At 44.3% G+C, this 15,232-nt stretch overlaps 1 protein-coding gene across 1 annotated transcript in view; it reads left to right on the forward strand.

Moving 5' to 3' along the window:
- Positions 1–15,232, forward strand: part of LOC311227837 (protein Shroom2-like) — a gene marked incomplete at both ends in the record, with an annotated part of 86,249 nt that overhangs the window by 53,138 nt on the left and 17,879 nt on the right. The window contains 3 exons of the mRNA XM_084313675.1: positions 8,569–8,691; positions 9,897–12,234; positions 13,261–13,349. Of these exons, the coding sequence (XP_084169801.1) occupies positions 8,569–8,691; positions 9,897–12,234; positions 13,261–13,349 (2,550 nt within the window). The remainder of the gene's footprint in view (positions 1–8,568; positions 8,692–9,896; positions 12,235–13,260; positions 13,350–15,232) is intronic.

Here is a 15,232-nt window from a genome sequence, read left to right on the forward strand (position 1 = left end):
ATACATATAGGACCTTGAATGGGCCCTAATAATGGCAATCTAGCAATAGAATTTAAAAAGTTATAGCCCTGCAAAGAAGGGGAACTTCTCCATGTTAAATAGAGCTGGCAACGGATGGTATATCATGAATTTAGCCTTAGGCAATCAAAGTGTTAATATATATATATTTTTTGAAGCTTCGAATTAAAATCGAAGCTCGGCCCTGAAGCTTCGATTGTCAAAAAAAGCTTCGAAGGTCAGCCCTACTCGAAACACATAATCCATGCTGCTCTGAGGGTCCCCAATGAATACAGTAGTCTCGGGTGACATGCCTGAGAAGTAAAATGTGGAATCCGGAGTTTTCTTTTCACATGCATTTTCATTGAGTCCATTCCAATGGGTGCAATACCATCCGGGAGATGATAGGGGGCGGTATTTGCCCTTTTCGAGCTCATAGACAGTCCCAATGATAACGTGAGGCTGGATTGATGAAAAATGTATGGATATCGCTAATAAAACCAATAACGATTAAATAACGAGATTTCTCGTTGTTGGCACTGAACGCATGGCGGCCAACAACGAGATTTATCGTTGTTGGCACTCAATGTGTTAATGCCAACAGGGTGTCAGAGTTCGGGAGTGAGTCTCTGCTCTTAGCTTGTGAATCCATCCTCCTTACCTCACATTAAAATGTGCAGCTTGAATGTGTTCTTATTGGCTAGTTCTAAATAGAACATACCTTGAAAGTGTTCTTATTAGGGTGGCCGGCTGGCGCAGCGGACTAAGCGTCTGCCCACCACCACAGAGACAGTGGGATCGAATCTAGCTGTGGTGCTTCCGGGTTGGCCGACCGTCCATACTAACACAATTGGCAGTGTTAGAGGGTGGGAAACCCGGCGAGGGTGGGTCCTGGTCGTTGTAAACAGCGACTCCTACAGTTCGGTCGGGGCGCCTGCACAGCAAGGGAAGGATCTAAGAGAGGTAGTGTGACCTTCCACACATTACACTCTCCCAGTGAGAGTCCGCGCTGCCAGGTGAAAAGAAGCGGTGGGCTGGGTACACATGTGTCGGAGGAAGCATGTGATAGTCTCCGCCCTCCCGGACCGACGGTAGGGGGTAGAGTGTGCAACGACCAGGAAGGGGATTGGGAATTGGCATAACGACTAACATTGGGATAAAAAAAAAAAACGGAAAACAGAAGGTGGAAAAAGATAAAAAAAAAAAATTGTAAAAGTGTTCTTATTGGCTAGTTCTAAATGGAATGTACCTTGAACGTGTTCTTATTGGCTATAGTTCTAAATAGAATATACCTTGAAAGTGTTCTTATTGGTTAGTTCTTCCTCTATCTCATCTGATTCTCCACGAGTCCTGTGAATATGCTGTAACCTGTTAGTTGGCTTGCGATGGCTTGACCACCGTAACACCAGTAACCCCTTCTCCCCCACACATGAGGTCATGAACTGTAGTGTGAGGATGTGGCCAAGCGATGGAAAAATATATTTTGAGACAGACTGTCATCCCCCGATGGTTGATTTTTATTTTCTTGTTTCTTTCGTTCCCCAGTGGAAAAAACAGGCAAAAAACGTATTTAACTAAATTAAATAAGAATACAAAACGATACTTCTCCTACAAACTAAATATCGCCCAACAACGAGGCTTTAGCACAACTGTGTGTCTCCTTCTCCTTCCACCTTTTCCCCCTGAGAGGAGCTTCTATCCCAGCTTCTATCCCTTATCCTGGAAGCTCCTCCTACAGAGACAAACCAACATTTTAAACAATACAGACATTATTTTACAAATTAAATAATTCTGTACAACATGGTTACAGCACTCCATACTGACCTACCATTATGAAACACTAAACAGTGTTTAGGGCACTGTATAAGTCTATTCCCTTCTATTATGAAGAACCCCCCCCCTGTACTCTACCACACTTGGTACCTTCCAAATCTCCCCTCCAGAAAAGGCTTTGGCCTCTCCCAGTTCTGGTTAGGCAGCCAGAGATTCTACCAGGAACCAAGTGGGAGCACAGACAAACCGGGTATTTGATCATTTAAATAAACATAACATGTTATCATTTAACAGAATGTTTTTGTCTTGTGCATGGGTTTTACTAATATACCTACATACAATATACAAACAATGCCAAAGGCCTAAGCTAAATGTTTGGTACTATGACCACATGTGGGGACCAGGGCTAAACCAATTAAGACTGCCAGTGCCAGGCAACTCGGAGAACCCATTAACCACACACAATCCACAACTATATGCCAGCAAGATGTTATACATAGAAGAGTGGTGTGTGTATGGCCAATGTGCATCCCTACTTATAGGGCATGGGGTAGCCCCATGACATGTAGTTTTACCATAATTGTGTAATGAGGAAATGGATCACTGCGGTAGATTTTATGAAGAGTGAAATTATAATTTACTGCATCTTGCGGTGACATGTTTTTAGAGATGTTTAAAATGCATTATGATCTCTGCTAAAAGGCTGGGAATCATTCAGTGATCTCTGCTAAAAGGCTGGGAATCATTCAGTGATCTCTGCTAACAAGGCTTGGAATCATTCAGGGGAAGGGTGCGCTGCATTTACAACAAGACAAAAGGAGAGCATCGCGGCATGTGGCACAATACTTGTTTTATCTCTTATCTTGTTTTCATGATCGCGGGAAGCCAAAATTATAATTGAAATTGAAAATCGATTAATCACCCAGCCCTACTTTCATTTAACTTCCGGTTGTGTCTCCCTTCCTCCTCTACCCAGGAGTGTGAAAATGGTGGACATTGTATCACGCAGCACAATGCCGTCAGAGAGCGAGGTCCATGTGGCCCGGAGCTTCCTCACCAAGATTTTGCGAAGCTCGATGAGGTGACGTGTATTTATACTAGCCATCCCGTCCACCTATATCCCCGTCCACCAACCACCCATCCACCAGGCTCCCATCCACCGATATCCCCGTCCACCAACCACCCATCCACCAGGCTCCCATCCACCGATATCCCCGTCCACCAACCACCCATCCACCAACCACCCATCCACCAGGCTCCCATCCACCAGGCTCCCATCCACCGATATCCCCGTCCACCAACCACCCATCCACCTATATTCCTGTCCACCAACCACCCATCCACCTATATCCCTGTCCACCAACCACCCATCCACCTATATCCCTGTCCACCAACCACCCATCCACCTATATATCCCAGTCCACCAACCACTAATCCACCTATATCCCCGTCCACCAACCACTCATCCACCGATATCCCCGTCCACCAACCACCCATCCACCTACATCCCCGTCCACCAACCACCCATCCACCTATATCCCTGTCCACCAACCACCCATCCACCTACATCCCCGTGCACCAACCACCCATCCACCTACATCCCCGTCCACCAACCACCCATCCACCTATATCCCTGTCCACCAACCACTAATCCACCTATATCCCCGTCCACCAACCACCCATCCACCTACATCCCCGTCCACCAACCACTCATCCACCTATATCCCCGTCCACCAACCACCCATCCACCTATATCCCCGTCCACCAACCACCCATCCACCTATATCCCCGTCCACCAACCACTCATCCACCGATATCCCCGTCCACCAGCCTCTCTTCCACCTATATGCCTGTCCACCAACCACCCATCCACCTATATCCCTGTCCACCAACCACTAATCCACCTATATCCCCGTCCACCAACCACTCATCCACCTATATCCCTGTCCACCAACCACTAATCCACCGATATCCCCATCCACCAACCACTCATCCACCGATATCCCCGTCCACCAGGCTCCCATCCACCTATATATCCCAGTCCACCAACCACTCATCCACCGATATCCCCGTCCACCAGCCTCTCTTCCACCAACCTCCCATCAACCGTATTTGAGTTTGAACCCAAGTTCAGTTGTGCTTTGTAATCCCTCCACCATCTCATATTATTGTTTGTGTGTGCTAGTTTGTGTATGTGTTGTGTGATAGTTGTGTGTGTGCGCTAGTTGTGTGTGTGTGTGTGTGTGTGTGTGTGTGTGTGTGTGTGTGTGTGTGTGTGTGTGTGTGTGTGTGTGTGTGTGTGTGTGTGTGTGTGTGTGTGTGTGTGTGTGTGTGTGTGTGTGTGTGTGTGTACTGTATGCTAGTTGTGTTCCTTTCTGGATTGTTCTGAAGTATCTGTATCAATGTCACGTTGGATTTATTTTCAACATAAACACACCTTCTTGTGGATGTTGTGTTGTGTTGGCTTTGTGTTGGGTTGTGTTGTGTTGGCTTTGTGTTGTGTTGTGTTGGGTTGTCTTGTGTTGGGTTGGCTTTGTGTTGGGTTGGGTTGTGTTGGGTTGTGTTGGGTTTGTGGTAGATGCATGTTATAAAGTCGACTGTGTTCCAACTTTCAGTTACCATGTCTGCGTTTAGGTGTGTGTGCGTGTGCGTGTGCGTGTGCGTGTGTGTGTGTGTGGGCTGCACAACAAGGTCTCATCAGAAAATGTAAATAAAGTACTAATCGACCACAGGAAAAAAGGTACCGGTACATAATGTATGTTATAGCCATAAATAATATTGAATATTGAATCAGCAAAAGTCCAAAACAAACGGCACAAACCAGGGCCCTGTTCCTCGTACCTGGCTAACTGAGTTAGCCGGATCATTTTCAGGATAACTTGACATAAGCCAGATCTTTCGGTTCCCCGACTTGCGATTGTCTAAATCACTATGGCAACAGATCAGAAAGTTTGAACCTGGTCCAGAACAGGGTTTAGTTCAGTTAGCTGGATAACCTGGCCACGCCCTCGCAAAAAAAAAGCCAGCTCCCTTCCTCACAGTCTAGATCCCATTATTATACCATTCTGAATTATGTTTTTGTGCTTCGTTTTTCTAGAGCGGGCTTTTGAAATGTAAAATAATACACGTAAAATGCTGATAATAAATCATATTCAGCCTATGGATTTACTTTGTCCTAAATAATGCACGTCATAGTTATACGGATACGGCGCTCGCGAGTCGCAACACACACTATGTGGTTATTTTAATAACGGAGCATTGCAAATGTGAATCCCACAGGGGTTATTTTTAATGAATGAATCGGAAGTTTGGCTCTGATTTGTTTCATATTCTCCGCTGTGGATGTATTTGCTTAACGGAGCGCCCGGATTGTGTTTCATTCAAGCATAAATTGAAGCGTCTTTATGTGTGGATTGTTGACGGATTTCATGACGTGGACGTGACTTGAGAAAATGAATGAGCAATTGCAAGCCTTTGACGTTTTGATGAATGAATTTGAGAAAATGCATTTTTCTGTTCAAGCACTGTTATCTGATCATGAACAAGAGGGTGATGAACATGCCTGGTGTCACTGGTATCAATTTAATGTATGTACTGTATGGATGATGTCCGAAACAGATTAAAACCTGATTAATAGTGAAACTGTATAGCCTCCAAGCCTGTCTGACACGTTATTTCGGGGGTCGCGCCTTGAAAACTTTGGGACCCATGTATTTATATAGTACATGATACCTAAGCACATACAGTACAGATATCCTCATAAGCATATATTAATTCGTATCAATTAGATATACTCTTTGGGCTTGTTTTTATCTACTTATTCTGAAAGAGTTTAACTAATTATTTTCGCTAGCAAGATATCATTCGATTATTCATTCCATTAAGCCTACTACTGCCAGCAGGCACATTTAAAGAAATATAATCTGATTGATTGGGGTAATGAGGGACAAAAAAATTTGCCTATAGATTATGCATTTAACTTGTCTGCGAGCTATTGAGCCATACTGTATTGTACCCATTCTGCAATCTGTTAATAAAGTTTTCAATCAATCAATGCCGTTAGAAAATCAGGATTTCTGCGATCGACACCTGCTGTCTTTTCAGGTGAGGCGGCCGCGCGCAATTATCCTGAGTATCAAGTCTGGTTCGAATTAACAAGACTGATTCAGCGTTCGAGGAACAGGGAAAGCCTGGATTCAAACATCTGGTTAATTGAATCTGGGTAATGGGACTTTTGATCGACTTAGTTGAACCAGGTATGGGGAATAGGGCCCAGGAGTTGTACCAACAATCATTGCAGTCGCAGGCGAGCGCTCTCACCGCAATCTATCTAGCTATGATTACAGAGTTGGTTAGTTTTAACATTTGCTTAAATAGTTATGGCATAAAGTTAGGGTTAGGGTTCAATCCATATTCAAAAGGTTTACATTTGAATATGTAATATGTACTTATTTGTAATACATACACACGTTACATTTTTTATATACAGTAATATGTACTTTATTGACATATTTTAAGCAAGATCGGGGGTGTGTGTGTGTGTGTGTGCGTGCGTGCGTGCCACTCATGACATTGAACATCGTTTTCATCACAAGTGTAATATATATATTTCTTTTTTTTAAACTGACTATTAATAATTCTCGTTCTCGACATGCATCCCAGGAAGAATCGATTCAAAGGGTACATGTGTGTTTTGTGTTGATAGTGGATCATAAATAAATAGACTGGTTGATAAGATGATACAGAATCCCTACCAATGTTTGTGTTGTGTTTTTATTTGACTGTCTTTAGTGAAAAGCTAGAAATGGTAACACTTTATTTTGTTCCCTACTAGGGATGCAACAATAGGGAGGTGTAGTCTGACGTCACTTTAGTTTCCTGCGCGGTCTACCCGTATAGGGATTTATCATTGGGAAAATGTATTATCGACTATTGTAATAATGTCAATTGTTCTGCCTCATGAACATTGGCAAGCTTTCCATTTTTGCACAAAATGAGTTCCCTTCTATCACTAACATTATTGTTTAAGCATTTGTGGTTTAAATAAAATTAGTTATAAGGTTGTTTAATTTGTCATTAAAAAAGAACTACACTTACCAGTCATTCAGTGCAGCCAGGAGTCTACGCTGTGGTGACGTCAGTCAGCAGCGCCGAAGTGAAGTGTAGTTCCTCAGTGAATGAAAACATTGTTATTTTGCTACTTTTATGATTAATTGTGAATTGTTTCATGTTGAGCTATATATTGTGGATGAATACACACAGAAAGGTACACCATGCCAATGTTCATGCTTTATTTGTTTTAAACTAGACGATTTAGAAATGTGTCCATTGAAAATACATTGCAATTTCAAGTGAGGTGGACCGTGCGGGAAACAACAATGACATAACCACTACACCTCCCTATAGACCAGGAAGTAACCACTACACCTCCCTATAGACCAGGAAGTAACCACTACACCTCCCTACAGTCAGCCCACGGTTCAATACGTACCTCCGTTTTTGGGATTATGTTTTGGTTCGGTTTAGGTTCAGTTTCGCTACACATTTTGTGTGTAAGGAGGACAAACAAATGCTACAGTTTGCTTCCAGACAGACAGTGATGTTGCTGGGTGGTGGTCCAGTGTTGCTGTCTGTCACCCCAACATCTGAGCAGTGATTGGATATTTACTCACAGGGAGGGGCTTCCTCATCCCAGAACACACACAGACAGACAGACAGACAGACAGACAGACAGACACACACACACACACACACAGCCAATTGGGAGAGAAATACAATGCATGGAAACTAGTAACACAAACTTTAATTGCAAAACTGAAAATGCCACAACTCACAGGTGCGTATTGAACTGTGGATCGCATACCATAGGTACATTATTACTGTATATTGAGAGCCATGGCATCCCTCCCTACATCTCACCAATAGTGTGTCAGTTGTCTGGATAATATCAAAAGTACTTAAAACATACTGTGCATTGGTAGACAGTCAGTGTCATTGGGGAGTTTAAACAGACTTCAACACAATGTGTAAGTTGTAAGTAGCGGGAACAGTTAAAGTCAGGGTTAAAGGGATAATTCAGTTTTTTGGAACCCTGGCCCTATATGCTCCTTAAAGGGGCACTTCACCAAAAAACAATGCTGATTTTCTTAAATATTTTTGTTATCAATTTATTATAAAAAAAAGATTCTCCACATGAAACAAGACAACACAACACAGCAACAATAACAATAGACAGGACTTCACAGGACATAGTACTAACCATAACAACGGTAATGATAATGGACAAAACAAAAATTTATAAAACAGAATACAAAAATAAAATTGCGTTACCGTAGACACCACAAAAGACATTTGCTGATGCTCTATTCTTTTTTCACATAATCTCACACCCATATCCAAAAACTATTTTGCACATTTACATTTAGTTACTTTAAACATTTATAGAGAGTACCAGCTCCATGCAATTATGAAAAAATAGCAATATCTTGTCTAATAGGGACTGCTACCTTATAATTTCATTCAGCTGTAATTAACACAAGGATTCAATGTCGCCAATCACATCACTGGTGGCCATATTCAAACTAATTTACTCAACTGTCAAACTAAATGAATGTGTGCAAAACAGTTTAGAGTTGGATGTGTGTGAGCTATGCAAAAACAATGCAAAATAAATCTGCATTGTTTTTTGGTGAAGTGCCCATTTAATAAAATAAAGTGTTACCCTAAAGATTTGTCCTAAAAACATGCTTCCGTGTGAATAGTCTTTTAACGTGTTTTGCTCGGCTCTCCGTCCCACAGGAAGACTGACCCTGTGTCAAGGCCTCACTCCTGGCACTCCTCCAAGCTGACAGAAGAGGAGGCAGAGCCCACTGAGAGTGGCCCCAGTCCCACACCCGTCTGGCAGCCCAAACATGAAGCTAGGTGGGCTAAGGATCTCAGGCAGGACACCCACTCTGTGTCTCAAATGCAAGGAAGCGTCCTATATAGGTAGCGTTTCTAGGTAGGAAGTTGAACATTTTAGGCTGTCTCAAACGCGTCCTAACTACCCCGTTCCCATCGTTTTCATTCGCTTACATGTTGTGACGCCTGGCTTCATAGCGCCGACTGTGGATGGGCTTTTGTGGTTTTTACTCAGGGGTGTAAAAAAGTACCCAGAGACAGTATTAGGGGTGTAACAATTCACTCCAACGTCGTTCCGATTTCAAATAGATTATTTAACGATTCGATGTGTCATAAAACCTGATATTTTGACCATGCTTTGGTTTGGCTTGATTCATTTTGATTAGTTGTCGACTGATATATTGGTTTGCCAATACATCAGGACGATATTGGCCATTTTAAAAATAAAGTTTTATCAACGCAGTCTCATCAGTAAACATAATACAATACTAATCTACAGGGAAAGATTTACAATGTAATATATTATAGCCATAAGTAATATATTTACATATTGTATAAGTAATATGTATTGTATCAGCAAAAGTCGTATGTACCAAACAAGACAGAAATAAAGTTAAGGTTAGTTTAACGGTAAAGGTTAGGGTTATGATTTAGGTGAGACTGTAAGAAAAGTGTGTAGAGGTAAAAGCACTCACCTACTAATGTAACGCCCTGGGTTCAATCCCCAGCAGGCAAACTTTTACATTTTCTGAAAAGAATACTGAAAAGTTTGAATAATGTACACATACATACACATTGTACACAATACGTAAATATATTACTTGTACATTATGTACCTTTTTCCTGTGGTCAATTGGTACTTTATTTACATATTTTCAGTGAGAACGGGCTGGTTTTATGGTACCATATGACATATGAGATTATAAGGAACCCTGCTCCCTAAATAATTTTATTCACTTCAATTAATATCGGTTAGCAATTTTACAAATCAATGCAGCTGGATTATCATATTCATATTGATGCAATTATAATGTGTCAATCTGATGTTGTTGGTGTATTGTTGGGGACATGGGCTGGTTTAACAAGCGAGTACTGATGTAGGCGTAGTTTATGAATCCTCGACCAATGTTGTTTGACACATTCTTGAGATGGGGGGGGGGGGGGGGGGGCCTGATGGTAGAGCTTGGAAACATTTAAAAGTTTATCTTCTGGTGTTATTTTCTAAGGCCCTCATCGAAAGATCTCTCCAACCAAGGGGACCACTGTGACCTGCGTCAACTCTGCAGCCAGTTCAGCTCAGTGACTAACATGGAGAGAATAGATCATCCCTCCTATCCCTATGCCCCGGCCCGCCTCTCCCCAACAAAGTTCGCCGGCAGCCCTGAGACCCTTTGTGGAGGGTTGGGCAAGAGAGACTCTGGCTTCAGCTGCTTCTCCAGCAGCTTCTCCAGCAGCCCCAGTCCTCCTGTACCCGACCCTGGGAAAGGTACGAGCACCGAGAACATCTTCTACAAGGGTCTCCAGAGTGAGGGGCCTCGGCCTCCAGGCGAGCATCCCAGGTACCTGCAGCCGCCACTGGGGAACGGAGGCTGGGAGGGCCCTCGGGCAGAGGAACAGCCCGGTTGCGGGTTCTCCAATGCAGGTAGGGCAAACGTTTGCCCCGTGTGGCACTTGCCTGAGAGGAAGAAGTCTCCGCCTCCCCCGCACCCGCCCCTGCGCAGCGACAGTTTCGCCGCCACCAAGGTCTTCCCTTACTCGGATGGACCTGGCGGTCGTCACACAAAGAGCCAGGGCAGAGGAGCAGACGGGCTGAGTGAGGCCAACGACCACGGCGCCCACAAACCCCACCACACCACCCCCCACAACGAGAAAGGTCCGGAGGCCAGACGGAACTACAACCCGCCACCCAAAAAAGGCTTCCTCCACCCTAGCACAGCAGCCGACTGCAATCACAACCAGCTCCACCCCAACAAACTCTTCTCTCTATCCAGCAATGATGTGAGACAGACACAATCTTCCTTTGCCTACCTGCCCAACCATCAGAGGCAATACAGCGACGAAAGCCCTTTCTACCTTCAGACCAGGTCGGTCCCAACAGCCAAGCCTCAGAGTGTGGGCAGCTACTACCGCAGCCTCCAGGATCTCCCCACCAACGCCTCTAGCCGTAAACAGGTGAGGCACTCCACTGCATCCCTGACAGGCTCCGGGGCTGAAAACGGAGGACACAGCAAGTACTACAGCATTACAGCCAAACACCCAGGCCACCAAGCCGAGCCCCAGGTCAGGCAGGGGAAGGCAGAGGGCTGGAAGGGGGACATTGAGACGCCTCACTGGGCTAGCGGCTCCATATGCTCCCTAATGCCTAAGTACCCTCTACCTCAGTCTCAGCTACCTTACGCCAACAATAAGGAGCGCAATGGACTTTCCATGCTGGGAAGTGGTCTGCTACATGAGCGCTCAGCCTCTGGACTGTCTGGTAAAAGCAGCAGCAGCTCAGAGGACAGCCAGAAGAGAGACGAGAGACATTCTAATGACATCAAAAGGCAGTCCCTGAGTCAGCACAATAATGACCATAAGGTCGGTCCACCAAGGCACCAGGACCCATGGATGCCTCAAGATGACCACCGAATCTCCCCGCAGAAAACCCCGCTTCTCCACTCTCTGACCCAAGAGAGCCGGAGCCTGGCTGAGAGGCAACTAGCCACTAATGTCGCAGGGAGTGCCACCGTCACTCAGGATACAGCTGACCCTGCGGCTTCCGGAAGTGGGAAAGTGGGCCGCCGGAGTGACCGCTACGCCACCGCCCTCCGCAACGAGATCCAGTTGAAACGCGCCCAGCTGCAGAAGAGCCGCAGTGCAGCCACTCTGACCTGCGGCAGCGTGGAGGAGGAGGAGGCGTGGAGGTCCACGGAAATCTCCACCTCGACCACCTCCTCCTCCACCTACAAGGACCACGTGAAGGAGGCACAGGCCAGGGTCCTCCAGGCCACGTCTTTCCAGAGACGAGACTTGGAACCTGCTGGAACAGAGACCCCGTTGGGGAAACCGGGCTCCACCACCAGTGGACACCTCTCCCGCATCGGAGGCCGCAAGCGATTCCCCCTCAACAAGAAGATGCACTCCTTCTCTGAGCCGGACAAGATCGACAAGGTGGGGGTGGAGGCGGAGCCCCGAACGGGATCCTTTGGAGAGCGGAGGAGGTTCTTTGAGGACAAACCGGCTTTCTCCAGACCCCAGCCCAAGCCGAGCCAGGCGGACCCCGGTGAGGGGGACAAGGCCCGAGGGAGGGCTCTCTCTGGAGAGCCCCAGAAACGCCACCCCAGTTCAGGCTCAAACTCGGACTGCCTCAGTGCAGAGCGTAGTCGGGCGTTGCTGGAGCAGCAGAGGTTGGGGACCTTCGCTGAGTACCAGGCCTCGTGGAATTTACAGAGGAAGACCTCGGACGCCAAGGCCCAGGGGAGGTACCACTCGGCTGAGAACATCCTGGAGACGGACACAGACGAGAAGGCAGTCTGCATCCATGAGAGATCCCGGTCCTCTCCCTCTGCTGACTTCTACGCACCGGTAAGCCCCAGCCCATATTGATTTTTTATTTTTTTTTACTTACATTTTTATTAACATTTATAGACAAACAACACTTACACAAAAATGGAACCCATAATACAACATTGTTAAACAGACATAAATAATAAAGTACAAAAAATATAATACAATTGTAATACCCAAGAAAATAAAAAATAAAATCAGAAAATGCTAACTAAGTCAAAAGTGTGTGACATGGGTTCAGAGACCCTCCTTGAACCTCTTTCCTCCTTTACCCTTCGCCCTCTTGTGATGCATTTGGTTCTTCCTCTGTGATGTCGTTTTCGTTCCCCTTGTAATCCTCCCACTTTCCCCATCTTTCTCCAAATTTCTCTTCCTGTAACCTCAGCATGTGTGTTATCCTCTCCATATCCTGTATCTCCTCCACTATTCCTACCCATTGTGCTATTGTCGGTGGGTCTTCTTTGTACCACAGTCTTGTTATTGCTTTTCTGGCCGCTATCAACATTATCTTTATTAAATATTTGTCCCCCCCCTTGTATTTCCCATATTGATCTTTAAAGGAACACGCCAACATTTTGGCAATTAGCTATCGTATTCTCCAGAGAGAGACAAGAAGATAGTTTCCTCTCTGTGCATTCAGTAGAAAGCTATCTGGCTGCATGTTAGCCTAGCTTAGCACAATGAATGGAAGCGGACATGTACAGGTAGCCTTCGGGAGAGGTGTTAGTTGGACAATGTGTAGGCTACCCGTACATGTCCGCTTCCATTCATTGTGCTAAGCTAGGCTAACATGCAGCCAGATAGCTTTCTACTGAACACACAGAGAGAAAACTGGTATCTATCTTCTTGTCTGTCTCTGGAGAAGACTGTAAGCTAATTTCCCAAAATGTTGGCGTGTTCCTTAAGTGTTAAATTGAGCGATCAGAGAGGTGGACAACATGAATGTCTCCGTGCAAATTCAAAAAATGCTGTTATTTCCTGTTCTTGTGTTTCTAAAGCAGCAGGATGTTTTGCATGTTTTTTCTTTTACCCGTTCTGTTGCAGAGTATCCCTGTTCCATGGAGAGATCCTGTTGAACCCTCCAATATGGAGCCCAGACATGGCCAGCAGAGCAGTTCTACAAGTACCAACAGGTGAGAATTCAACCAAACATCTCACCTCACTGTGTGTGACATCCAACATGTTCTCTGAACACTTAAAGGCAGGGATGTAAAGTACTTGAGTAATTGTACTTTGTTACAATACTTAAGTACTGTTTTTTGGGATTTGCACTTTACTCAAGTATTATTAGATTTGTATACTTGTACTTTTTACGTCAAATGTATATACTCTCTTTTCTGGTGTGTGGGCTGGATTTGGCATTTGGCGAGGGGTTGCTACTGCTGGCCACTGCTGTGGCCACACTTCAGGCTCTGCCAAGACTCCCACATATCAGACCTATTATGCATCTGATCTGAGTGCAGCCTTTGGCCAAAGAAAGCCGTCTTTAGGCCAAATACTAGTTGAATACGTGTCTGCCTACAGGTTTGGGATATTTGAGAGGTTACTGTATGTGAACAATTAATCAGGTTTGTTTGTTTTCTGTAAAGTGTCCCATCACTATATATACCTACTGACTTATTTACACATCAGATTCTGTAGCTGGTCTGTTAAAGGAACATGCCAACATTATGGGAAATTACCATCTTCTCCAGAGTTAGAAGAAGATGGATACCAATTTCCTCTGTGCGTTCAGTAGAAAGCTTTCCAGCTGCAAGCTAACCTAGCTTAGCACAAACAAAGCGGATATGAACCAGCTAGTTGGCCAAAAACACCTCTCCCGGAGATTTCAGCTAGGCTAGTGGTCCGTGTCCACTTCTTGTCTGACTCTGGAGAAGACAGTAAGCACATTTCCCTTAATGTTTGTTGGTGTGTTCCTTTAAGCTCAAAGGACTATGACCTCCTTTTCATTGTACGTCTTATTCCGACCCGTTTCCCACGTTGGTGGGATTCATCTGGAGCGTGATGGTTATCTTTGTTTAAACTTGCACAGTACACCCAGATAGATGTACGTAAACGTGTGGTACAATAGGATGAGTGATATGGCTGGTGTCACCTCACCCCGTGCCCTCTATCTACTACGCACACTGATACAACACTCACAGTATCTATTGCCTACATGATCTTTTACCATGATAAGTGAAATCGAGGGGTTATGCTTTTCAGTGCTATGTTGATATGGTATTGTTTTCAGATGATGAGTATTAAAGCCCCAATCTGGATTTTTTTTTTTATCTGAGTTTGATGTAAATAATTATTTAGCTGAATTATGGCAAGAATGTCCCCAACTGATATGGCTGCTGGATTATGGCAAAAATGTCCCTAATTAATGGGGCTGCTGGATTATGGCAAAAATCATCATCTTTATTATTTTGGTCATTGATTTTGGAAACATTGTGCATTTATTGAACTTAAAACGAAAGAAATATATAATAATAAAAAAGAATAATGTGTCTTTTTAACAGTAGATTTCCTTCAACATGCCCTGGCTTAAAAACAGGTTGATTATCTTGTTTTCATAATCGTTGGAAGCCGATTGATTAAAAAAAAAAGAAAAAAACGGGACAGTACATATTAATGAACATTTTCATGTAAATATGCCAGATTATAGCCAGAGGCTAATTTCCACCTGTAGTCCCTTTGCAGGTTGATGTTAACAGAGCAGACAATTACAAATGTACATAAATGTCATAACCACAAGAACAGACAACAGTACATGTACAAGTTACTAAACTACACAAACTTCACAACCATAAACATCTGACAATAAATGAAACAAACAATGACAACACAATATGTGTGATGTGGGGAGACAAAACGCTAAATAGGAAGATGATTCTTTTAACCTCTTAAGCCCGATCGCCCGGTGCCGGTACAAGATTAATATCACGTCATAAATAGATCAATACAGTCCGTATTAAGTAATGTTGCGTTTCTTTTTCAAATTTAGCCAAGAGTAAAGACCCTAACCCTATCA

Source organism: Notolepis coatsorum (assembly GCF_963971535.1).
Source record: "Notolepis coatsorum genome assembly, chromosome: 1".
In the NCBI taxonomy this organism is placed as follows: Eukaryota; Metazoa; Chordata; class Actinopteri; order Aulopiformes; family Paralepididae; genus Notolepis; species Notolepis coatsorum.